At 42.4% G+C, this 27,634-nt stretch overlaps 2 protein-coding genes across 3 annotated transcripts in view; one reads left to right on the top strand and one right to left on the bottom strand.

The window, feature by feature from the left end:
* The window catches only part of LOC143340311 (very long chain fatty acid elongase AAEL008004-like), a 52,365-nt gene extending 27,483 nt beyond the window's left edge, over positions 1 to 24,882 (bottom strand). Inside the window, exon 1 of the mRNA XM_076762108.1 lies at positions 24,754 to 24,882. Coding sequence (XP_076618223.1) covers positions 24,754 to 24,775 — 22 coding nt within the window. The 5' untranslated portion in view covers positions 24,776 to 24,882. The remainder of the gene's footprint in view (positions 1 to 24,753) is intronic.
* Positions 614 to 27,243, top strand: LOC143340312 (very long chain fatty acid elongase AAEL008004-like). 2 transcript variants are annotated; one of them, XM_076762110.1, is made up of 5 exons: positions 614 to 1,054; positions 15,620 to 15,960; positions 20,418 to 20,555; positions 20,919 to 21,161; positions 24,782 to 27,243. In XM_076762110.1, the coding sequence occupies exons 2-5, from the start codon at positions 15,622 to 15,624 to the stop codon at positions 24,956 to 24,958; spliced, it is 897 nt and encodes a 298-aa protein (XP_076618225.1). In that variant the 5' UTR covers positions 614 to 1,054; positions 15,620 to 15,621; the 3' UTR covers positions 24,959 to 27,243. The 2 variants fall into 2 exon arrangements, with proteins under 2 accessions (XP_076618225.1, XP_076618226.1); XM_076762111.1 differs by lacking the exon at positions 614 to 1,054 and adding an exon at positions 4,520 to 4,783.
* The last annotated feature ends 391 nt before the right edge of the window (positions 27,244 to 27,634 follow it).

Below are 27,634 nucleotides of genomic sequence, written 5' to 3'. Positions count from 1 at the left end.
GCGGTGCGAGTATTTCGAATGAAAAATTTGCATGTAATCAGCAAATCTGACTCGCGCCTTTCCTAATTAGTTCAAAGTTATTTGGATTGGGAAATGAGCACGAGGACAACGCCGCGGAAAACATTGACGAGTCAGAAAACGTTTTATAGCAGGCGTGTGTAATTAAAAACCCCATAGAAAAGAAGTTTAAATAATGTAACCTCGTTACAAAGACGATTCAATAAAAGACTGTTATTAAACCCAACCCGTAACGATTCCTAGATCAGTTAAGGATTGAACAAACGAGCCAAAGGTGCAATTAAATTCTAATTATACACAGAAGTCTATAATTTAACTTGTCGTCGCGAGTGTTCTCGATGTTGAGTGCGAGAATCCGAATATGGGGGCGGAAATCGGTGTTCTCCGGACGTAAACAAGCACCCTGAGTGCGCACGACCTTGGCCGGAGGGTGGAACTCGGGGAGGACGTGGTGTTCCACTCCCAACCGACGGGGAAGGGAGACCTTGACTCCCCGTGCCACTGGATTTTCAGACGATCACCTAAGACCCACAAGTCCCCACCTCCGTCGCCTCTCGACCGAACCCCACTAGCATAACCAATACTTAAACCGCGGTTTCGCTACGCCGCTGACTATTCACGCAGCATCGACCGTTGGACCCACATTCCGTGAATGTGTCTTCGCCACTGACACAGCACACGCGTGCCACCGGGAACGCGTGACCCCCAATCGCGCCGCGATCAGTTGTGACAGTGACCCCTGGCGCGTGTGATCGAGGTGTGTCGTTTCAAGGGTAGGAACACTGTGACCAAACCGATTCCAAGGAACAGGGTGCTAGTGAACGACCCGTCGAACCCACGGGGAACGAGCACAAGGGATTTCAAACGTCCAAGGTAGTCGATTGCTTCGAGCTGGAGCAGATCTAGACCTTCGATCCTGAGGACCAGGTTCCAGGAAGACCGGACGATTGCTATAACGCGCGACATTCGGTGGAGATTCGGGTGAAGTGAAGTGGCGAGAGTTTGCGTTCGACCATCGGTTTCCGGCGGTGATTAGGTAAGTTTCCGGGCTGACTTCGAGACTGGGGGGGCGCTAGATTATGGGGATACTCTGGAAAGCTTGGATCTTTTACAGTTCCACTTAGGGAATTTGTAGGAAAAATTGTGGATCGTAGAATGGTGGGACTCGAGTTATTAGGTAAGTTGGGAGACGGAAAACTTGGATCTTTTACTGTCGATTCCACTTAGGGAATTCGTAGGATAAATTGAGAAGTGAATCTTTTTAGCCTATATTTGTAGCTTCGAATATCGAGACGTTTTATTTCGCCTAGTAGAATGATGAATCGTTGCGATGTTGGCTGCAGGAAAGGTAATTCATCATCGATTCCCCCCTCCTATTGGCAGCTTTTTATTTGCCCTTGATATAATTTACAGAAGAAATACTCGCGACGAAGAATGAGGGCGAGAAAGTACGGATGAAATCCGAGCGCGCGTCATCACGAAAACAGCGGGAAACGGTTTCTGACGCGACGGACGACCATAAGTGAACGCGTGGAGGTGCGAACGCATCCGTGCAAGCGACTCGCGCAACTGGAGCAACGCTCGTGCCTTTATCGAAAGTTAATGAATCAAAAACAACCGGTTTATGCCTATTCTCTATTAATTTTCGTCGCCTGGACCACGACAATTCAAAACGAACTGTTTCATCTGCGTTGCATTTGTCGTGTTCGATGGAAATCTTCGTGAAGAAGTTCTACTTTTCACTTCCACCGGGAAAACAACTTTTTCTACTTTACTGCATACTTCACGGAAATCTATTAATTCTACATCAAGTAATAAATAGTTTAAAATAAAAATATGATAAACTTTGAGTATATAGAGATAAAAGTATAATTAGTGAAGTTTGTGAAAGATTATTGACCCAGATATCGTTACCAAAATTGAACAGACTTTTCTTATTAAAAGCGATCCTAACAACGTTGTCTACTCGTCGTCTGATCACTGAGGGGAGTATTCTACTTGGCGCAGCGTTTCTACGCCAACAAGTAGAACGCACCCCTAACCGATCAAACATCGCCTCACCGCCACAGGATACAAACAGTCTACACTCATAATTACTCGTTTACCCAACGTCTAATTATTATTTTTTTCCGTATCGAAGCGTGAAAAAAGTCAGATTTTGGTTAGAGTTTCACTTTTACTCGCGGTTATAAATCCGCTGACCTTCAAGCGACGGAAACGCTGTGCTAATCCTGCACGCAAGAGAAATACTTTTTCGTCGGCCGTACGAAAGCGTACGTTTTCCTTTGTCCAAAAAAAGAAACCTCGTTTGTTTCTTGAAACTAGAACACTCGAAAAGAAAACTTGAAAGGTCTGCGTTTTGTATTCGATTAAGAAATGCTTCATGGACTGTCGAATGTAAGAATCTTATTTCTGAAGAAGCATTGTTTCGGTGACCGTATGTTTGGAGATTTATTTCTCTCTTCGTGAGACAGGCTCGCATTCCAGACGATGAACGAGACCATGGAATACGCGCGTTACGCAGTTGTAACGATGCAAACAAGTCTATAAATTACGCTACAATTGCAACTTCTGGCAACATTTGTGCGACAAAAATGCCATACATAAGCAGAGAGTAAAAGGATCTGTCCAACGTTCGCTGTAATGTTGCGTTAAAGGAATGGAAGAATTTAAATAGGCTTGTCCAGTCTGTATTAGGTTCGTGAATATAAAAAATTATATCGAGTTTGAAATGCAGGTGAAAAGCAAAATCTGTTTTTGAAATACTAGATAAAACAAATAGATCGTGAATTAAACATTTGTTGAAATCGTGTACATGGAACATAAAGCAGCTTGAACTAAGAAAATAGTAGACGAGCAAATGGAAAAAACGGTAATTATACTAACTTTTGCGTGTTTCGGTAAAATCTTTTCCTTTTATAACGTGACGATTGACGTATACGCTCTATAAATTATACGAAGTTTTCAAAATCATAGCAACTCGGTTGAAGCGAGTATTAAAATTCGCTATTAAGAAGACTAATTGAAATCTTGTTTAGTTTCTAATTACTGATAACGATCGACGCTGTTGTATATCATTTTATATCCATACTCTTTATTTTTGTTGATCCTCTAGTACTCGTTGCAACAGACTAGCACTGCATTATTATTACTACATAATCACGCAAAAAAAATTGCATTTCAGGCGAGAGAGATTCAGATTGTTCAAACTACTTATTATTTGGAGCAAAGGTTCATGCAAGTTACGTGTCCTTGCAGTTTGATCGGAGAAAGTTTCATCGATCGAGCGAATAAAAGATAAAAATTTAAAGAATGTCATGACCACGGACCTAGCAGACACCTGCGGTCGATCATACGGTTTTCGTAATAAACTGCCTCAGCGAATTTCAGATCGATAAACGTCCGATGTGAAATGTGTGTCACGGTGCATCCTGACGTTAGGCTTCTCGAAAGAGAATGCTGTAAGAAAGAACGCGTGACCCATTTCACCATCGAAGAACTTACGGAAACAAGTTGACTCTTATCTTATACACCGCGACTTATCACCGCCGCTGGTGATATCGCGACCCGCCGTGAATCTTTTTCGTATCCTCTATTAAAGAGAAATTTGCTTGCAAACGAGTAACCGGGATTTTCAACATAGTTTACGAACAAGTTTTTCCCTGTCCGAGGAGACCAGATAAAAGAAATATACTTCAAAATTACGACGAGGAAAATTGCAATTTATTTTTCAAATTATGTACGTTTATTTAAAAATCTGGAGCAAACTGGAGCACGATTAACATGGCGCTAATGCCGTATCAGCCGATTAACAGAAAAAAAGTTGATAAATTCATACTTGCATGTGAAATTTCTGCTCTACCTGTTGCGCATAATTGAGATGTTATTAGTTTATAACGAGCGCAATTACTCTCAAATTCAACTTATGCTCCGTGCACGCAGCTTGTAGCTTCTTCATTATGCAAATAAAAACAACCGAAGCGATTGCAACAGCCGGGAAAATACAGCTAATCTCTGAACGTGGAAGAAAGTTATTATGGAAGATATTTAAATATCAAGACATTTTTACTTTCTAAGCTATGGGGGAAGTACTCTTTTTAAACTGAAAAATACGTTTTAAGGTCTCCCGATTAAGTGTATCTAAACCTTACGTTTGAATTCCATGTTTTCGAGTCAATTTTTCGTCATTCTCTGTCGTTATTGCGGAAGAGCCTGATTCACTTCTGTCGAAAGTTGCTCCGCTAATTTAATTTCAATAAAAATTGAAGCTACGAACCGTGAAAATGTAACGAATGTACAATCAACAATACGTTATTTTTTACATTCTTAAATGGGGGAAACGACAAACAATGCTACAGTATAGAAATCGGTATTGGTATCGCGACAAAAAATTATTATTTTGACATTTTTATCGATAATACGCCGTGAACCAACGAAAGAGGAATTATTTATCTCCAAAGTTTGAGGATAATAATTGATGATAATGACTTCGTTGACCCAGATTGGACCCCGTGGAGCATCTTCGAAACGATTCTGCGTCGCGTTTCATTGAAAAGTTCCACGCAGAGTCATGCGACCGAGAAATCGTTTGCCTTTGCCCTGCACGGTCAACTACCTGGTTCCGTAACCCTCGGGAGAATGTCGGAGCACGTGGAACCTGTCGCGTTACGCAACCCACCTTTGAACGAAACGCGACGTTAATATTTGGTACAAGGTCGCTGGACCATTTTAAAGGGTTACGCCACCTTCTCGACGACAAAACAGGGTACGTTTGCAAATTTTTTGTAACAACATTACACGATCGATCGGAAAGATCTCTTTACTACGAATTAATTATGCGGTTTGAGTCACCTAAATTATTATAAATCACCCATAAGTGCAACGAGAATGTTTCGCGAGAATAAACTTCCTTTTTTGGGCGTCCCCAAACGAGGTGGCCACGAAATATGCCCCCCTCCACGTTCAATCCATCGATTATGAAATTGCGTTTATAATACTTGTCGTACTTGTTAACGCGCCACATTGTTAAACGGGTTTAAGAATCATCCACGCAATTGCACAAGATTCTCGAAGCGTTTATCGTGCGTTTCTTGGTAAAATAGAAGTTGAAAATAATGAAATTTCATTGAAAGAAATATCCCATGAATTCTTATAATTCTGTGTACAGTAATTAAATTGTGGATTTTTCAATAGAAAGTTGATATCGTTCTAGAATACCTGTGTATTGATCATCGACAGATCTTAGATCGCGAAGAAGCGAATACTTCGCGAGACGTACGCCAACACGTTTACCTCTACTACTGAAATTCGCTGAATTGAATTTTTTCGCAGCAAATCGCTGGATTTATTTAAAAAAGGACACAAATTTAGAGTTCTCTCTTTCGAAACGATGGACGATAATTGTTAATTTCGTGGATCCAACCAGAAATTTCACTGTAAAAAAATATTTTACAGAATCCATATTGTCAGAGAATTTCAGCCTTCGTTTTAGAAATTTGTAATCGAGTTTTTATTCGTCAGAGGACTATAAAAATTTGTAAATATGAAAAAATAACAGTGAGAATGAACGTTATTCTTCCTATTGTAGTATCTCCACCCGTCGTGGTGTGATTTTCTTTTTTCCGCGCATCACGATACAACTGGAACTATTTATTCGCGCTACTTGACAGAAACTAGCGAAAGTTGTTTACAGCGTTGTCATTATGATCTAACTACCTATTATCGCAAAGCACGTAACTATTTCACCGTCTCGGAAACTGTAGCTCGATATAAAATGTTAACGAATTCCAGGCGTTCCAGAAGCGAACAAAAACCTTATTGCTAGATTGTGGGACAAGATCAAGGTTGCTTGCAAACGTAACAAACTTCCCAATCTTCCTAGAAAATGTAGCCTGTTCTTTAATACGTAATTCCCACGTTCAATCAGTCGAGAATTAAACCAATTTGTCACGAAGTTAATTTAAACGTAGAACGACGATTGTTTCTTCGAACTATCATAAAAAATTCTGTAAAAATTCAGTGAAACACTTTCAAGTATACAGTTTAAGAACATAAAATTAAAATGTTACCATTTGCAATTAATTTTCAAATATACTCGAAAGTATTTACAGGATATTTTAAGATTTCGTAACTCCCTAAATCAACCAGTTAAGTAGACTTTTATCGCTCTCAGCAAACTGCAGCTTGGACAAATAGCCTAAACGTTTATTGATTGTTACGTGGTGATATATTAGAAACGCCTCAGCGAACGTTAGAACCGACCTTAGCCAAGAAACTTGCTTTCACGCGATGGAAAAAAAAATCATGGAGAACTTTTAGCGAAAACCGGCACGCTATCGCGTATTCACGATCAACGACCAGATATTAGGAGAACCGGGTTGAAAATTTCCTGTCTCTTGTGTAATTAAGTTCGCTAACAAGAACGCCGAATGGCGAAAAACATCTTTACGACAATGTCGATAGTTAGTTGCCATTATTGGCTGGACGATAAAATCGAAGACGAGAGAGAACGTGTGAAGGGAATGTGTGCAAAAAGGTTTCTTTGCTCGCTTTCTTCGCGAGAACCAGACGCAGCCTCGTTGAAACGATAGAAAACGTGCACAGACGTTTCGAAAATGCAAATTACATCGATAAAAAATATTCAATACCAACAAAAGGGAAAGAATGGTGTCAAACAAACGTGGAATGTCGGACGCGGTAAACACACGATACAAAATTGAGCATAAATTACACAATGCATTTACCGACGTTCCGCAACCGAGGCTACGAAAAATTCAGACAATTGCGCAAACAGTCGCGAATAATCTTCGTCCAGAATACTACCAAACACGAGTAAACGATTATCGTAATAAGGAGGGGGCAGAACATTTGGAAAGACATCGTTGAAAAGAAGAGCCAGCAGATGTTTAAACGTGATGCAAGAGATATTGTTCGAACTACGAGCACTTGGCACTGCTTGACAAACTTCGATTGAGAAAGGATCGATGCAGGTTCGAAGAGGACTCGAATATATTTATTCTCAAAGGAGCTTTAAGTGATGTACCATTTGGCTTCTTAAACAAATTCCAAACGAGCAACATGACGACCTCTCATGATCTTTTTATTATTGCTAGGACTACATCATACTTTAATTCCGTAAAAGTCGTAAAAAGTGATCGATTTGATGTGAATTGACTCAAACGATTTGAGAGAGAGGTAGATTATCGACTTTCTTCAGGCTGTGCGGTATGCTTTCTTAGTTGGTATTTGTAGAAGAATGCGTTTTATATGACGGGACCTAGAAAACGTGTTACTGCTCACCCAGACCTGCCACGATAATCGAGGACACTGTGAAACTAATACCGTTCCCCCTAACCGGAAATCGTGAGATGAAAGTGAGAAGAAGAGAGCCGGTGTCGCATCAACGAAGAACCATGACTTCAGACAAGAATTTTTACTCACGTGCTTCTCAGGACCCTTCAAATCATTCAAACTGTGAAACGATCACATAAAAGTGATCCCATAAAGGTTGTTCTATTTTTTACGGAAGCGTGTGTTCTCGAAAATATCGCAATTTTCATTTTCAATGTCGGATGACTCATCCCACACGCGTGCTATATCGCTCGATCGCGTGTCGCCAGACATTGGCAATCCGACACTCGCTTGTTGTTGCTCGATCTCGCTCGATCTTGGTGGATCCCATTCACTTTTCTCGTTGAACGACATGCGTGGAACTCAGCTTCGACTCGAAATAAAAAGAACACCTTACCCGGATACATGAAACGAAGAGGACTCGACTCAATTTCAGATAACCGGGTACTAGGATGAAGCTTGGAAATACAAATGGTAAACGTTCGAAAACTGTCTATCGTGCATCGTAGCTATTAAATTTCATTACGTTTATCGAACCGGAAAGAATTCGAGACTGGGAAACACGAAGTCATTAAAAAAGGTTGGTGTAAGCACACGTTCCATATGATCGTGTTCCCCAGTTTTACCCTTTTTAGTACAGCAATGTGCAGTTGGTTACTTTCACAGGCGATACTTGAAACGACCAATTCGGCCCAAATACGAGCCCCCAATCTTTCGAGTGTTGGCAAACTTCTCACACGTGTTCCTCAAATATTTCAACTGAAAATGGATCCAACAGTACCTATGCATCTTTTAGAAAGTCATTCGTTCTAGACTTGTCTGGCTACTGAATAGAAATAGGACGGTGTACTTGCACACATAAATCACAACGTGAAACCTGTAATGAGACATCTACCGATAATTCATTCGATTATCCAAGAAATTGACACGCAATTGACCTGTTAATTTCTCGCCGAGAGTGCCAAGGGGTTATCGAACATTGCGTGTAAACAGTTCGGTAGAATTAGTTTCGCTAATTCAATTTGCGAGAATTGCCTGAGTACACACGAATGGAACACAGTATCGAATATTTGAGCTTTATTTTCCTATTTTGAGTCACGTGTTGAAGAAAGAGAAGGAAGGCAATTTCCATTTTGTTCTAAACTACTAGAAACTGGGTGTCCATAAAATCTGAAAGCGAATAAGCGAGGAAGTAGGTGGAGGCTCGAAGTCTCGGGCCTTTTTTAGGAACCCATGGCGGCCATAACTCACGAACCGAACGTTGTAGAAATTTTACGAAAAACTGTTTTACGCGTTAATAAATGTGCAATGAATTTCACGGACAGTCGTCGCGCGGCGAGAGCACGAGGTTAAGGTTGACAAAAAACGAAAGAGAAATTCAATGGAACCGGAACGCAACAGACGCAAGAAACCGGGCGTAATACAGACGTCGATAATTATTAGCAACAATCTGTCTAACGTCTGTGCGTAGAAAGCGGCATTTTGCATTTGCTCGGTCACGGTAATTTGTATTTTAATGAATTCAACTGGCTGGCGTTTTTCTCGGCGAAAGGAGGAAAATCTAACAGCTCCCGAGTGGCCGATAAACAAGAGCAAACAACGAGAAACTCGTTCGTGTTAATGGCATTGTACAAAACGTAATCTGTGTCGAAAGACGATGTTGACATCAAAGAACGCACATGCAACAAATTAATCAATACGGCTCATTGGTGTTTGATTAATGATGCGGAGAACGGTGTTAACAGTGTGATATTCCTTTTACATTGTCTGCCAGTTTCTGTCATTTTGCTTCCATTTGTATCGCTGCTTGTTCATCGTAGTACAAACGGTAAGATAGCTATGCGTGAAAGGGGAAAAATGGAAGATGGACTGTAATCTCCTATCTGAATGTGCACTTACTACAACTTCAAAGAAGTTGTGGCAACAGTGTTACGCTGAAGCGAATGCTAGTAACGATGATTATATCGTTATCTTGTCTCCGATAAGATTTACAAGTGCGAGGGAAAGGCAAGGAGGCTGCAAAAATCGAGGAATACGAGCGAATTTGGAAAGTCCGACTGATAAATAAAATCAGGAGTTTTACGTGGATCGTAATTCAACAGCAACAATATCGCTACCATCGAACACAAGAAGCGATCGATTTGAAGTGGAACGACCTCAAAGCTGCTTAACTCAAACTCGATTTATTAACTACTTGACAACGGTTTCGCGAGAAGCCGCAGGAATTGGATCGATACAGCCCGTCTAGGAATGATCTATGGTGGAAGAGTCGTAAACACGAGCTTCGATCCAAACGAAATGCCCAACGTCGATGGCACAAAGTGGCCGATTTACCACGGAATGGCCAGCAACGTCAGACACGCGTTATTAACTCCCTGACGACCCTGAGCATGACAGTTTTATGGGAGGAAGTCGCAGGAATTAGGGCAACGTGTCCTAGTCCTGCCTCGTGGCGGTCCCTCGTTAAAGAGAAACGTCACGATAAATCGTCGAAAGGATTCTCCAAATGCACTCTTGGCCGTGGCCTACGATTATCAGCGAATAGTACGAGCGATCGAAAAGTAAAATATAAAAAAACAGGGCACGGGGTAAATATGAACCGTGGAAGAAAACGTGCGAGCTACACCGCAGACGAGAGCGTGACAAGACGGAGGAAACACGTTATAGCATGATCGGCATTTAAACGTCGACCCACTTACCCACTAAACTTCTAGCAAGCGTGTCGTAGACGTTGCCGCTCGTGCAAGCATCATCCTCGTCAACGGGGAATCATCGTGACGTCGGTGTCATTATCGCGTTCGAATTCTCTCCCATTGAAGTAGCTCGCGCTTCGACACCGGCGATTTACCTTTCTCTGTTTTCCCTAGGTCTCTCTTTTGGCGACCTCAGTGTTCGAAAACGGCCATTCAGACGCGAAAAAGTCCAATTGTTTACCATCTCAATACCACCTGTTAATAATGCTACTTTCTTAATAATGTAACTTTAAAGTTGGCGAATCTTATTCTCATTATTCCTGTATTCCATTATTTTCTTCGTTATTTACACACAGTATAGAATTAAAAATGTTACGCAGCAAGTGAAACTTTTATAGTAAATACATTTCTTTTTTTTATTTAATTAAATTATTCAAGTTTCATTTGACGTAAAATAGTATAAAAATTAATGTTTACAGTTTCAATGAACGTCCGTAAACTTTCTTTCGAGGATCTATGCACTTTCAGGGTGAAATATAATTTTTTCGAACACTGTGTGTCACGACGCCTCCGGAGCGTCCATCCTCCAGCGATCCATCGGCCTCGGTTATCTGAAACTTTCTCTGTAACGAGTACCGTTCGATCACCGCAGGCTAGTCGCCTCGATAAATCAACACGATTCCACACAGGGTACATTCCGCGATAAGATAATTGGATTTACTATCCAAGACAATTAAATTTAACGGTAATACGTGTGAACACGTTTAATCGTTCCGCGCCAAATCGATCGCTCCAGGGTTTAGAAATTTCAGTGATACAGGCTCCAGATACGGATATTTAATATAAATATGTAATGCAAAGCACTTTCTAAATGCGGGGAATGAAAAATTCAGGCGTTTCTTCGTCTGAATTCCTCGGTGTATTGAAAGCTCTAATAATCTGGACTTTCTTTAAACTGTAACGTGAAAATATAGCGTCTAGAGGTGTCTAAAAATTCGTATTAACTCACGATTGTTCGACCAGACTGGATGGAGGCTTCAGAAATATCCAAATATATATTTTTCCGAAAGCGTGACACCAGGAAAAACGAATATTACAGAATGGCGAAAGTTCAAACACTTACGTTTTCCAATTTTATCGTCGGTGGCAAGCCATTTTCCGGGTACTTTTGCAACACAAGTTTGGATAAACACTGTGATCTCGCGTGGGAGGTGACACACGCCTGTCAAGGGTTAAATAGCCACAAAATCGTAAAACAGTATGAGAATTCTGATTCACGCTCACTCTAACAGCCACTTCGTATGCCTTCTACCACTTCCAAGTCGAGAAATATTTGTAACATCCAGGCAACCGATTATTCAATCAGATTTTACGACTCCGTTCTTCTCTGCTAACGTTTTCGTATTTTATGCGAGTGAAATCAGATTGTGAAAATCAAGGCAAACAGTTCACTATATATAGATTTGACAGAAGTATTGAGTAAGTAGTTTTCACAATCTGATTTCACTTATGTAAGTCCTAATGATCCCAAAGTTCTCGTCATTTTGCACAGCTTTCAGCGTTCGTTCCAAAAGGGGTTGACGATTTTTATTGCGTGGGGAATGATTTTCGAAGAAGACAGTAGCCATTTTTACAGCCACGGTGGCGACCTTCCCCGTGAGCCACCCCCTCGCTAATAATCACGCGATCAAAATAGACGTAGACTTTTCTCCAGGGGGAGGGGAATGGTACTCCGAACGAATACGTAAGAACGACTGTAAAAGCGATAACGGTGAAACCAAGAAAGGGGAAAGGACGGTGCAACGACATTGAGCAACTTACTGGAAGCAGCTGCGTATGACCGTTACTCTAGTTTTTTCGCGCCTCGAAAACGCGATTTCGTTACGCTAAATGGCCTATCAGACCGCGTTGGCCTTAGAACATTCGACACTCAGCGATCGCGGCGCTTCTAGCCGGTTCTACTCCAGTTACGATCTACCGCGCGATGTCTAATGAAATTCAAGATTGCGCTTTCGTGAGCGTTGTGTACATTGTCTCGCGGATATCCGATTTTCGGACCGTCGAATGCAACCCCCAATCGAATGCATCGACAAATTCAATTTCTACCGATTAGAGTAAGAATTAGCAGAGAAAAGGGTTTTTGGTGGAACGTGAGAGCAAAGGAAAAACCAGATAATATTTGTCCACTCCAACAAAAATTTCGAACCAGGTTAAGCTGCTCGCTCGTAAAGAGAGAAAGTTTGTGCGAAAAAGTTTGTCGGTGCAAGTCGAGGGAGTAATATCGAAAATTCCCAGGACCAAATTCGAAGGAAAGAGAGAACGAGTGTAAATATTTGCCTTATCTCGATCGGCTCGCGCGATTCTCGGATAGCGAAAGTCGAAAGACGGCGTTCGCTGATATACAGTTAGCTTCGTTCGTTCCTTCGACTCTACGTGTGACATAGTCATTCTTCGTTGATCTTTATGTGCTCGGTATGTGTATACAGGTCAGAACCATCCGGAAACATTTCAGCGATGCAGGAAGTGAAACCCCATTTTCATAGAATACAATAGCGGTCCACGTCTCAAAGAAATGCTAAGCATCCTTTCTGTGAAACTTTCTCTCATTCTCGTCTCCATTAATTCCGTTGTCCTGCCCCCTGGAGATGCTAGAGTCCTTAAAAATTCTGGCCTTCACCTAGAACCTGCTTGGATCTTTGAATATCCTAGGTCACGAATACGTGTCGTTCATTTCCATCTTCGTATCCCACGTTTAGCGATTCAAATGCGTTCGTCTTGTAAATCTTCAAACCTTCGAAAGCTTGAAAGTGCGGGTAAACAAACAGTCAATCATCGTAAACATTCCACTTGCATGTGTCCGATTACTGAACACGTTAGAAATTACTATTGTACTTAGCACCTTAAATGTCAGGTATTACTTCGACACAGTTGTGGCAACATTTGACGACAAGGAGGCGTAAACCGGTCGTGGGATGACTCTCGATGGCTATCGAAAGAGGGAAAAGCGTGGAAAAGCGTTGTTAGATCCGAATAGATCCACAGAAAAATCCTCAAAGAAGAAATTTAACGTTGGAATTGAATATTCTCTCCTTAAAATTTATACGTGGATGGAACACAGCGAAGAGATCGACTCGAAAAAGATTATTATCCAATTTCCAGCGATTGGGTTTAACCGTCGAGCGCAATAATTTCTAATCGCTGTAATTTGTAAGGAAAAGGGGATCAACGAGGTTATCAGGGGCTATGTTTTTAACGAATCGGGGCGCCGCTCGCAAACGAGTTGCTCGATGACGTTGCGTCAACGTAAAATCGAACATTTCATACGCGCGCCTACAAACTAAATAGCAACACTTGCGACACCGATCTTGCGAAATGCGACACCGGTTGCGAGGAAATGGAAAAAGGGCGCGCGATCTTTCCTTGGAATTGCCCAACGTGCAGATCTGATACTCCCACGAGCACAGTCGACGCTTTGAGGACTAGTAGCGGCCTAATTGACACACGCAACGCGCGAAACAGGATTCCAGTCTGAAAAATCGACTTTTTGCTGCGTAACGTATAAGGAAGAAAAGTATTGTGATCGGAGAAAAATTTCCTTTTCGAGCAAACACGTTACGAGACACCCTGATCGCAGAATTTTTTTAAAAATTCTTATCGTCGCGTTGTTCTAGCTTTCTCGAGTCGAACGAATCGATTATTTTTTATTTTATGAGGCGATCGACTACTGGGTACCTATCTCGCCACAGGTATTCTTTCATCGAGAAAAACTGTATAGAAAGAACGAAAATTGGAACAATACTGATAAAAGCTAGCAAGAAATGATACTCGATGTTTCTGTTCCACTCCATCGATGTCACCTCGTTCCGGTGAAGAGCATCGCTGGAAATCGATGGTAAAAATTGAAAAAAAGTTGAGAACGTACTATCTCCAGGGAGGACGTATCCAGTCATTGCCAATGATTATCAAAAGGAAAAGAATCGGAGAATCAATGACGATCATTCTATTTTAACGAGTAAAGAGTCTTTGATAGTAGTTGAAAAGGCTTACGATAGAAAGCGAAAGAAAATATTTACGGAGAGTTTAACTACTCGTTAAGAGCTTAATTGGTCGTGCAATTTCCACTTGTACGATGCACGGGGCTCGATCAAGAAGAAGTCTGTTTGGAACAGTGATTGGAGTGATTTATTAACTGCAAATCACATTATACTGATTTCACTTCGATTCGATTGTCAGGAATCGAATGAATAGAATCAGTGAAATACTTCGTGTAATAATGAGATTTGGACAGGTTTGAGTCGTCTATCAGAGTGAATCAAATTATGAAAGCTCTTTCGCGACAGCTGCGACATCGCTGAGACTGCATCCCTGTGTTCAGAGAGACTCCTGATACTGATTTGTAGCCACAATCGCATAAATGCAACGGGCACGAGAGGCTGGACAAGAGAAAACGATGCGACACAGTGACGATCCTTGAAGATGACGTCAACGACGAACTTCCTGACCCGTCGCGTTCAGCTTCCAGCGTTTCGCGCGACACGATTGTCGATCAACTTCGTTCTCTTTGGACATACGGGATCCCGCGGACGTGCCACGAGAGACAAAGTAGCTCATAGACCTCCATGACTCGAAATTGACCACTACGCGATGCTCGTAAATCATAGGAGATCGTTTTAATGCGCGTATCGATTTTTCTTAAAAATTAGTTTTCGATTTTTAATAAATTTGTTTGACGCTGTAGGGAAAAGTTGTTTAGTACATTCTTGTAGATATTCATGAGCTCCACTTAAGAAAAAAATTTTAATGTAATATATTCACTATTGTAGGAGTTATGGTTGTTTGAAATTTGGACCACTTTTGTGAGGGTTTTCTCACTTTACGAGGTTAAAGAGCAACTTTTCGAATATTTTTGCGATTTCTACATATTCTCCATCAAAATACGCGTAGTTTGCTTTTTTAAACATTAAAATCCCTCAATCCGTTCAGAAGTTATGACGTTTTAAAGATTCGCATGAAAATTCGGGCAAACATTTCTGGCCAGAAATTATATTTTCGGTAAGGAATTTTTTTCTCGAAACTGAGTAGGATTTCGGGGGTATATGTATTGACAAAAAATGATTGTAATTGACCCCCCTAGCTAAAAATAATTTTTTTAGAACGATTTGAAATTTTTTAATTTCGACGATAAAGTCCACCTACCTCATAACTGATAGTTTCTGATACGATTCAATTTTCTTTCGAGTAACGCTATGTAAAAATACGTATACTCATCCTCTCGTATTTTCGCGCGAAAGAAAGGATCCTTTCCCATATGCCTCGTTCTACATCGATTACCTTCACCGCCTCGAGTAATTATGGTTTATTTTTGTCTTGGACGCCTCGTCGATAATGAACGTGGCGAAACGAGTTCTCCAAAAAATTTCGCAACGTCCCAAGTTTGCGCAATCGGGTCCGTCGTCGCGAATGCTCGCTGTTGCTAGTAACCGAGCGTTTCCGAAGTAAAATATCAAAATATCTGGTAGGAAACGGAGCATCTCTACCTCTCTCTTATTCGTTTGCAGAAATGGCGTCTGCGGCGGCGGAGTTGGTTGCCGAGAGGGAACCGGAACCGAGGATCGAGATGACCGACACAAATAGAACGTTCGTAGGCGCACAGGGACTGGTTCGAATGGCCCTGGATCAGTACACGGAAATCCTGACGACGATCTCCGATCCAAGGGTCAGCGACTGGCCCTTGATGGACTCGCCAATCCCGACTTTTCTCATCGTGCTCCTCTACTTGTACGGAGTCACGTTGTTCGGACCTAGACTGATGACCAACAGGAAGCCCTTCAAACTCAGGGGAACCCTGGTCGCGTACAATGCGTTTCAGGTCGTCTTCTCGCTGGGAATGCTCTACGAGGTAAACAATTTTTACTGGAATATGAGATAAAATTTCTCGAGGCAATAGAGATACCAAAACCTCCCAAGTTATTCTTCATTTTTGAGCCATAGAATGTATTTGCATCATACTGAGTTTTAAGTGAGAAATGAATTAGAAAAACGACTCGAACCAAACCTGTCAGAGGATTTAAAGCGCGAACAATAATCCCGTGACAAAAGCAGTCCATCATCTTAACCGTGAAGAATCGTGTGGTAATTAAGAACAATCGCGAGCTTCTCATCGAATGGGAAGAGAGCAGTTTCGCTAGACGCTAAGAGCCACTAACGTGACGAAAAGAGGGACGCTAACTGTCAACCGTTTCACTCGTTCCAAGGTTTCGTGGACGTTTCAAAACATCAGGGACGACTTTCTCTAAATCACGGTGATTAAGAGGTTTGATGGTCGTAACTATGGTGCTCGCGTGCCAACGGGTTCACGCGAGATCGATGCACCAACGCAATCCAAAGTTCATGGTCCCCTCTCTCTGAGCGGCGGATTGCAAACGCAAGTGGGTCGCTGGACGAAAATGTCAGGCACCGAATGAAAATGTCCATTGCGTGGAAATAGTCGCGCTGAAACATGCTGAAATAAACGCTCGTCGATCCTTGCGATCAATGTCCAATTTCCATAGCACGAGGAACGAAGTATAGTATTCCCTGGATGAATGTGAAATCGTCGAAGAGCCACTTGAAATAAGAAAAATTAATAACCACGTTCCAAGGAACGATGCTGAATTGTGTTAATTACAAATTCATTATGATTACTTGTAAAAACACTGATGGGGCTTCATCTGGAAAATTTAAATTCGATAATCCAGATTTACATGACACGCATCCAGTGAACCGTGATGAATCCCGTGGGCGTAGCATTGCGATAGACGTTGAGCGTGTGCTAATAACGTAGATTCAAATCTTAGAATTTAGATACCGAATTCCTTGGTCGATTCTTTAATTAATTCATTTTCACTTGTTTATTCGACGAAAGAAACCCCCCAACGATACTGACTACTCGTTAGAAAACGGAAGTCGACGCAATATCGAGACGATATTCGTAGGCAAACGATTGCTGCAATAAGAGCTGATAGATATTAGCGATATTATAAGATAAATTGTTCATAAAACACAGCCTAGAGTCTCAACACGTCCTCCTGAGGTAATAAAGTATCATTACTGCGGTTAATGGCGCGAAACACTTTCAGATCGTCCGCGAACAGTGGAAACCAGCTGTGTTGAAATAGGAGCGCAATGTCGATGATGAATAAGTTAACAAATAAAGAACGAGGATCTTGTGGAGCGTCAGATTCGGGGACGTGCTTGAAGAACATTGTTACATTTAATTATTCGTCTTCCGTCAGTCGAGAAACTGGAGATCCAGGTCGACAATCTCCGACGAGTGAATGAAAACAAGAAAGGAGTGACTGACGATATCAAACTCCATAAAAATCTGTAGAAATATGTTATAACATTACAGTTATTAGTACGATCACCTCGTTTGCAAAGGACGATTTCATTCTAATAAATTCGCACAATTTTCTTTTTGGATCCAAGGACCGATTCGATAATAACGCGCTGACGTCAACACTGTCCAACGAAACGAAAGCCTAATTACATCGCCCCGTTCGCGTCTCTTACATAATTTCGTCGAATTAAAAATAAATTGCTGGACGGGTTTCGACAGATCACGATTTTCGGTCGATCCAGAGGCCTTCCACGTCGTCCTTCACTTTCTTCAACCTACGATCTATCGAATTCGTCCATTTAAGGTCGAGCACCTGGCAGAAGCAACGACCTTCCCCATAAATTCGAGAGGAAAGAGAAACTGATGGGGCCCAAACTGGTGAACGACCGAATAGTGTTTTGAAGGTCCCCAAGGCCGTTCGAGTCATTCCCTAGTCACCTTGAACCAGAATTCCTTTGCTGGGATTTTCTTGCGAAACGCGAGATTCGTGTAAATAAATTTCGTAAACAATTGGATTCACTTTTCCTACGCGTCGCCTTTTTAAAACAATTCTGCATCGATTCATCTTTCGTTTTTAAATGCATACACGGAGATCGTAATGACAGACCGACGTCTCTTGATCGAACGATTGCACGCCGTGAGGAATTCGATCGGAAGCGTGCCAGTATCCGCGCTTAGGCGAACACCTTAACGAGAATTTAATCGTCCGGATCGAAACACTTTTCACTCCATTGATATGCGTGTGTCCGTTTCGCGGCGTTGTGCAAAAGCATCGCTGGCAATTATCGTTTCGAGAAAACATTAATTATGGTGCATTGATTTGCATACCGAACTTGTTGACGAGATGATACACTAACACGCCACGACTTTCTGCGGTATCGTGAAAGATATGGAAAACCCGTGTTTCGAAGCTGGAAATATCGCTGTCGATTGAATTTTTACACCCCCAAGATTTCTAATTCATCCTCTCGTTCCTCCAATAAATCTTTCACCGGTGATCCGGAGACCCTGGAATGTGACAAAACGGGGATTGATAAATCGCGGAAAGCAAATCTTGCAAAATGCACCGAATAAAGAGAAATCAGAGTGGGTCAGAAGTGCTTCTTTTCAAAAAACAAGAACGGAACAGTCGTTTCGACACCGTCGGCGTTTCCATTCCAGTCGCTCGAACGAAACCAGCGCGAATTTCTGAGGGACACGGGGAATTTCGCCTGTTTTCATCGCGGTTGCGAACCGAGGGGGCAACAAGGGGGTGAGAAAGCGCAGTTTCGCGAAATATAGTTGCAGAAAGAAGAGAAAAGCGAACCGTCGAGACTGTCGAACGACGGTTGCCCAATCGATTTGTACACTCTTGTAGCTCGCGGTTCGTTAAAGGCGAAGCATCCTGTTTTCGACTTTCCACGAACCGATCGTTCGCGATTCGCGCGTCTAAAAAACAACGGCGTGCTCGTTTTGGTCGTTCGAACTGAAGATGACCGTCCTGGAGGAAAAATTATAGTGATTAGAAAAACTGGGAAGCAAATACTCGGTGCACTTGAGCTCCAGGTGTCGACAGTTTGACGAACGACCTAGAATCGGACCGGTTCGCGTAACTGAAACGTTCGCTGCGAGCCCAATCAACCGCGGTGGTAATTAACTTGGCCCGAAGTGTTCGAAACTGGGATCATTCGCGGCTATATTTAATCGTTCGAAGCAAATTTGAAAGTATTCGACCCTTCGTATTCGGTCATATTCGAGGAGAAATTGTTATAATTGTATGGAAAGATCTAAAAAATTGTGAAACGAGGTTACCCAATTGCACGAAATATAATTAAGAGATTTGAAGATGTGGAAATATTGCAAATTACCAAGAATAGTAACCGACGAGAAAATTGTACGAATCAAAGTAAGGATATAAGTGCATCTAAAATTGCATCGGAAGTTATATGCACGGAGAAATACATCCGAAAACCATTCTACGAGTACTCCATTGTGCAGGACGCAGAGTTAGGGTACCAAGAAAGACAAGTAACAGCTTTATTAATGCATCACTGGTTCTTAGACGCATAATACTCTTCTTGCATTAGCTACTCTCTCACAATCACCTGACCTAAATTAGATTAAGCACGTACGCGGGTAGTTCAAAAAACGAACGCGGAAACATTATATGAAATCGGAAGAACGTTTCTTACAGGCTGAAGGGAAATTGTAGTAATGCATCATCCGATTTGGCTGGAAATTGAACATTTGTATTAAATAATATCGGAAATTGATATCTCGTCTCGTAAAGAGAACATAAATTACATGATTAAATCGTTTTCGTCTCGTCCTGGGTCTTTTACTTTTCATATATTTCATAATCAAAGTGTTTAATAACAGTGGCTAGTATCTGCCAACGACCTTGAATCGTTCAATTACGATTTAAGTAATCCAGAAATATGATGCAACTCGTGTGAACAAGTTATTAGCATATCCGAATGCAATATCGTGAGCTGTACGCATAAACTAAATCCTCGTTGATTATCGTACGAGCTAAAAAACACCTCTTTCACTCGGGGGTAACCTCGATTCACAGTCTCGGTGTAATTTTCTCATCATAAATTTACTGAACATATGTATCTTACGTCTCCAATATTGCCTACGACTCTCTAAGATTTCTAATGCGTACCGCTAAAGATTTTCTGGGACTTTCGTACGCTGAAATCTATCAACAGCGAATCGATGATGTACATTTTTTTGGATCCAATGTGGGCCAGAAATTTTTTATTTTCCGTGCGTGGGAGGAACTCGAACAAAGGTCATCTTATCTACGTAATTGCACGAAGAGAAACTAGACAAAAGGAGGACGAACCGTTTAAATTACACGTATATCGAAACACATTCTTGCGTCGGGCTATCAAAAATTATGCTTCGATTACGCTAACAGCGGAAAATGACTGCGTTCGTAGAAAAAAACGAAATCAGAAACCATTGCCTTGACCGTGAACTCCTTTCTACAGCACCTGATGTCTGGCTGGCTGTTGGATTATAGTTACAAGTGTCAACCGGTCGACTACTCCCACAATCCGTCCGCGCTGCGTATGGCGAACCTGTGTTGGTGGTACTTCATCAGCAAATTCACGGAATTCGCTGACACGGTACGTACAACTATCCTCTCCGTCAACGAAATTTCGAAACGCGAAATTTCCATTTCGAAAAGAAAGTTCGTCGCGAGCAAAATTAATCGTACGTCCCGCGAAAGTCTGCAAACGCTCTCGAACGCAACGTTTGATGCTTAAAATCGGCGAAGTTGCGGTAAGATTTTCGAAATTCTTTTATTGCAACAGTATGTGGTAACGTATACGAAGTAACGTACAATGTGTCGAGAGTGTACACGATTGAAGGAAATTTCTAGCTGAGAATTTTGTTTCGATTTGTGTTTTGGTTTTCAAAGTTCAGTTAATTGTAATATTTGTCGAAAATATTGGAACAGACGACTGATATTTGTTACGAAATTTCAGATATTCTTCATCCTGCGCAAGAAGGACAGCCAGGTGACGTTCTTGCACCTGTACCACCATTCTCTGACGCCCTTGGAGACGTGGATCTGCGTGAAATTCATCGCCGGCGGGCATGGTACCCTGGGCAACCTTATAAACAACGCGGTGCACGTGATAATGTACACGTACTACATGGTGTCCGCGATGGGACCCGAGTACCAGAAATATTTATGGTGGAAAAAGCACCTAACCACCATCCAACTGGTATGTAGATCGATCCACGACCCTTCGAAGCATTTTCCACTCTTCTCGTTGCAGTTGTCCATCTAATTCATGATATTAGGAAACGACGATACAAATTTCTGACAATTCTTGCCCCAATAGTTCTCTGATCGTAGTTCGTGCATTGCACTTGCAACAGGTAAGCGCTGTTTAACGTCTCGTAAAAGAATCGTTGAAAGGTGTTAAAAATTTTCGACCGTTCCCATCGAGCAGGGAATTTTGCACAATCACGAACAGGTTCTGTTTTTAGTCGCAGCCCACTCGCCATGACGAGATATTGCCTGAACGATGAAAAAATACCCCGGTTCCTGGTCGCAAGAAGTAAGACACAACTTCGTCGGCGTGTTCCGATCGACCACGGAACAACGTTCTCAACTTTTATCATTCTGTTCGCATCTTTTTGCCCTAGAAAACCTCGCAGCGTTACTAACGAATAACGCAATGGTCATTTGTTACGGGAGTAACTCGTGCATGTAATTCCATCGCTTAACTATAACGTTTCGTTACCTGACGTTTAATTCAGCATTTCAGAACTGATTTAGAGTGTGGAAAGCAGTTCCCAATTTTATATTTCTTACGATAAACATTCTAGGATGTTTTTCTTTTTTAAAAAACCGAGTCCCTAAGATTGATCCGCCAAGCTTCTTCGTTTCAAGAAGACAAGACAAGACAAGAAATGTCGTTCGAGGAGAAGAAACGAAAGGCGTGTAACGGCACGGCGGCTAAATTCTTAATCATCGAAACGAGAACTCGACTTTGCGTTTCCCCGGTGCCCGCGTCCACGTGACCGCGGCAAAAGATCGCGCAACAAGCGGTGAACGATCGCCAAACGGTGTTCAAATAGCGGGATCGGCAATACCTTCTTCTTGCGCAACGCGAGTTTAACATAATCGCAAATAATGTGATCCGCGGATCGGTAAAAGTGAGAGCTCGCAGGGTGCATCGTCGTGAACGCGGTTGAAACGCAACGTTTCGACCGGACAGGCTCCAGGCGAACGCTGCGTTGCTGCAATCGACCCCGGTTGGATCGACGGGAGTAGGAAAACGAACACGATTCAATGGACCGCGTACGAATCGCCAACAGCGAAACAAACGACCGTTCGCCAGGAGTTATTGTGTGCTAATTGCGCGACGAATTAAAACTGGTTGTAGACCTCGAGTCGCGGAGGGCAATCGTTTGGCTACGGAGAAACTAATTTCATCAACGTGTACTCGGGGATAGTAGGATATTTATTGCTGTTCTCCGTTTGAGCTATATTCATGATTCCAGGCACTGATCATTTCTTGTACCAGAAGGGTAGGAGTCTATGGAAATAAATAAAATATATGAAACCTAGATCCAGGACCCTATACGTGAGACAATGGAAATGAAGAATCCAGCTCTGATGCATACTCGATCGATCGGAATTATAAAAGATATAAAAGAAGATGCTCTGGAGAATGCACAGAAAATAACGTTATTGCGCATACGTGGAGCTATCAAGATTCTCGAGTGTCTCAAATCATCAGAACATTGAATCGTTCGAAGCTATTAAGGTTATTCCACCTTGTGTGTGACTTTCAAAACCAATTGGAACTTCTGCCCATCCAAACTGCACCGAGAATTTGCAACAGAGGCTACTAAGTACTCGTTGCAACAGGTGGAGAGCGTTTGCTCGAGAAACGACGAATCTCGCGTAGGATCGAGGGACGCGAAGATGCGTAGGAAGTATCGATACGCGTGTTTTCGCGGATTCTGTGCCATCGGTGGCCACCCAAGCAAATCTCTGGACGAAATTTTACGCAAACCGCGTGGTAGGGGTGAGGGAAAGTGAAAAATACAACGTTGGGCAATTGCAGGCTGACTTGCTTTGGTCGGACTAGGCCGACTACGTCGCGGTGGCGCAATAATTTGGCATTCCGATATGCCGTATAGCACAGGTGCCACCACCACAGCCGCTGCACCACCACCGTCATCGCCATCGACCGTGCTGGAACAACCACGAACCGGCTGCATGCCTGTAGCCTCACCCATGTGCTCGCCTACCATGCTTTATCCCGCGAGACCATCGGCACCAATCTCTCATACTTATGAGATGATATTGCCTACTCCCCCTATCGCGTTCCTCGAGACGCATCAAAGGATCTTCCGCAACCAGTGGTACCAACCATTACCAGAGAGCGGTGAGATCTATCCCGCGATAAGGGAAACTCGGTACCACGAGTTCGAAGAATTTTTACTTGGCGCAAACCGCGTCGGTTAACTAGAATATCCTGAGTGTGGCGCTCACTTTTTAACGAGCCTTCCACACGAAGCCATTGTTGCATACGTTTGCGACCAGATAAATAACTGAGCGATTATTCAACGTCTGAGTTTCACAGGCTAACATTGTATCGAGCATGAGTTATTATACATTTACAACGTGCAAATTGCATTTAATTTCTAATCACATTTAGTAAACGCTAAAATTGCTTTCACGATAAATACTATCCAAAGTTTACAAATTATACGAATATAATAGGCGCTCGTTGACGAAATTAATTGGTACGTTCAGTAAATTCAGCGTTGCTAATGCTGGTGCAGCGCCTAGGGCATATGTATATGCAATAAAAACCGATTTACGTTGTTTGAAAGGATCGAAACTCATGCACGGAAGAAATCAAGCACGCGGCCTGCGTCACTGGCTCGCCCGGGACCGTTCCCACCATTACATGCATCGCTAATGATATCGAGCCTCTAAAAACTACAACGCTAAATAACTGGCAAACTGTTAACCGTCCGGTCATAAAATCATACCTCGGCCTTTGCGTTTCGAGCACTATGTATCACGGTAACGAAACCCATTAAAAAGTGAGCGTCTATCTTGTTGCAAGACTATGGAGTCCAAGGAACGTAACCCTATTATTACATTACTCCCTATTGACTTCAGGATATGAATTCACTTTTACTTTTTTGAAATGATTTTTAAGAGAGTATCGTTGATTCGTAGAATGTATGCTTTCCCCCCAGGTATGTTGAGTAGTATTTCTCCAAGTCTGATTGAAACCAAGCTTAGCTTAACTATTTAGCCCTTTAACGCGTTTGTTTCATTAGAAATCACCTCATTTCGTACCCAATAAAATTATACGTCTTCCAAGCGTATAACAAAATGTTATCGCGGTTTAGTCGATCGGGAGATATCGTTGAGACAGATCGTTTCAACCGGATAGGTTGAAACGATCTGGCACGAAGTATGCAAAATATCCTCGATTATCCTTTCCACATAGCTGCGTTCGAGTATAATCTACAGTTCATTGATTCGTCGGTCTCGAGCTCCACGTCCGTGTGTGTATCTTCGTGACACAATTCGGCTTGCGACACTTTACACCTTTATGCAGCGAGAAAGGCACGTGACTGTACGGTTACCAAATGCTGCTCGCTTAACAGCGACAAAAACACTAAATATTTAACGATTTCTACCTCCGGATGTGTATTTAATTATTTTCACAATTAATTAACTTGCCAACAACGCGTACAAAAACACACTCTACGAACGAAACATACATGGTCCAGATAAAACTTGGAAATTATTACGAAATGCAAAATTCAACTCACCCTCGATGAATTCTCGTTTCATTTGCAGGTGCAGTTCTTCCTGGTGTTCGTCCACAGCACCCAGGCCCTGGTCTTCGACTGCGGCTACCCGAAATTGGTGGCTGGGCTTCTTCTGCTTCACTCGTCGATCTTTTTCGTCCTGTTCTCCGACTTCTACCGGCAAGCGTACAGGAAGTCCAGAACGAAGGAGTTGAAGGGAGAATAAATCGAAGGGCTAAAACGCGCGCCCACTTTCCCAAACTTCTCTCAAACACACGCTCCAAATAACAGCCCCTCGACCACGCGCGATCGAACGATCGTGGATCAGTTAAAACGTTTTGTCTTGTGTGTTTTCAGCGTGTATCCGATCTCTTGGGATTCCACCAACTTGCTCAAACATCGAACACACGCACAATCACGCGGAACTAGTCATCGAACGTTTCGAGACAATTCTATTGGACGCTGATTCGCGAACTCGATCGTACGGAACGATCGTGATCGGTTGTTCCGTCGAGGGCCTACAGATTCCTTCCGTAAGGGAGAGATTATCGCTTGTTATCCCTCGTATCCTCCACAGGGTATCTCAGGTCTCGCGATCAGCTCGGACCAGGGCTTCCGAAGCACTCGTTAATCTCGAATTCGGGACGATCAAGCAATCGTTAGGGCGGGGGATGTGGAACCTTTTAATACCGACAAACAGCGTATCAGGATTTTCCTCATTTGATCTGTGGACATAACATTTAGATAATCTATAATCGTTTTAAAAGGTCGTTGGTTCCCCATCCCTGGGCCAGGCGCAGACTATAATACTTTTCACGTATTTTGATCGGTCAAAACTATCCAGGGATAACTCCCACTATGTCTCATGTACTATAGTATCGCGATTCATATAAAAAATCTTGGTATTACGGAGAAACTAACGCTAAAGAAATGTACGCCTGGCCTTAACGTTGAAACATCTTTTTAGACTCAGAGTCTTCGACGAATTGTTTAGGCTACGCTTGAAAGTGCATCGAAAACCCAGAATCGACGAGGCCTCGCGCGTCGATTCGGTCCTTGGTGTCGTTAATTTAATGGTCCTTGTTTTCTTTTTCTATTTTTAGGCGTTACGCGTCAGCAAATCTTTAATCAAGATTACTGTAAATATAGGAGTAGAGTTAGCGCATTCCGCGGGACGCCATTCTCGCGGGTTTATTTAAATCTACGCGCGATCCAGTCGCGCGCGACGAGATACAAATTTATCAATAGGCGGAAAAACGGATTTGAATGAGAAAATACAACGCGTTAGAAAAGTCTCTTCCCAAATGATCTACAAAAGAATTATCTTCTCTGCAAATTAATTTCAACATGGACACCTACTCAAACTAATTGCTGACCAATTTAATGCAAAACCCGTACTGTGGCGAGACTTTTTGAACGCTTCGCAGGGAACAGAACCCGACGAAACCTTGTTAAGCTAAACGTTTTTCAAATCTCGATTATTTATACGTTGCACGAGTGTTTCGAGTAACCCCTTAAACGATAAGTCGTAAGCGGACGCGTTCACGAACAACGAGATGTAACCAGAGATGAGCGAAATTCTAATCTCGACGAAGATTTTAAATGAAGAACGAACGTTTTCCGTTGGTTGTCTATTCTTCGAATAAAATTTTGCTCATCTCTGGATAGCAGTGTCGTATTGCAGCGAGAACCGAGAACGGTATCAGTCTCGAGCACGACACCTGTATCACCTGTGCAGCAGAGACACGCACACCCTCGCACACGCGTCGTACATGTATAATTCCTCTCGCCAGCGAGCAGGCTACCGAATCGATGGATTCAGAGGGACGCGTGTAACGTTCCTTACGAAATCCATCTATTAAATCGGATCTCGTGGCCTAGTTTCGAAACATTATCGCGTTGATGATGTTGCTCTCGATGTAGCCGAGTACCGCAGTGCGGTACACGCGCGGTTTCCGGCGACGAGGAACGACACAGAGTCACCGAACAGCGTCGAGGAGTCGACTGTCTGGCCAGCACGAGCCGGGTTTCGTGCAACGTGTCTTGGACAAGGGTATCGACGTGCTCTTGCGCTACGTTCATGTATGAACAAAGGGAGAGGGAGACGCTTTACTCTTAGAATTAGACATCCCCGAAGCCACGCACGCGTCGGGGGTTAAACGACAATCACTCGGTTTACAGAGAAGACGGTGAACCGACGAAACGGTAACGAGGCGATCCCTCCACGGGCATGTGCAACTCTCCCCCAGGTAGCCAGATGAGTAGAGACTCTATCGATCCTCTCGATGCAACCCCTCTAACAGGGGTGGACAGAAACGGTCGTTCCACTGTTACAGGGAGAGACGAACGCCGACAATACCGATGATTTTCGTACGGATTCATTGTCGAACCTCAGCCTAAGATTGTAATTTATTGTGTGTGCTTCACGCGCACATGCGACGAAACTGTTTGTACATATGTAATTCTTTCCTTTTTGTAATGACAAATAAATTTTATTAAGTTACTCGCAAATTTGACGCGTGTAAAATGGACTCTAAACACACTTCTATCCATCGGGGTTGGACATAATACTCGTCGAGATAACAAACAAGAGATCGATTAAAGCGTTGGCCTTAAGAGGAATAAAGAATTAGTCGGGAATAAGTACTTTGGATAAGCTCTCGTTCGAACCGGCGTGCAATGTTTTGAATACGTAAAACACCATGAGGCTAAGGTCCTTAATGAACTACTTGAGATCTTTAATCAACACCAGACATAAATTATTTAATTTTAGTATATTGAAGATAATTTTGATACATATAACCAAAATCTAAAGAAATTGAAAGAGAATATCACCAGGAATGGGAAATATCGATTTAATTAAGTCGGAAAATTATCAACGAAATAATGAGGTCAAGGTCCT

The sequence above is a fragment of the Colletes latitarsis genome, chromosome 3 (genome assembly GCF_051014445.1).
Source record: "Colletes latitarsis isolate SP2378_abdomen chromosome 3, iyColLati1, whole genome shotgun sequence".
NCBI lineage: Eukaryota > Metazoa > Arthropoda > Insecta > Hymenoptera > Colletidae > Colletes > Colletes latitarsis.
This window is presented reverse-complemented; position numbering and strand designations above follow the sequence as displayed.

Coding starts and splice junctions, on each gene's coding strand:
- LOC143340312 (XM_076762110.1), top strand. CDS start 15,622: ATGGCGTCTGCGGCGGCGGAGTTGGTTGCCGAGAGGGAACCGGAACCG. Junction 15,961..20,417: donor CGCTGGGAATGCTCTACGAG/GTAAACAATTTT, acceptor TCCTTTCTACAG/CACCTGATGTCTGGCTGGCT. Junction 20,556..20,918: donor TCACGGAATTCGCTGACACG/GTACGTACAACT, acceptor ACGAAATTTCAG/ATATTCTTCATCCTGCGCAA.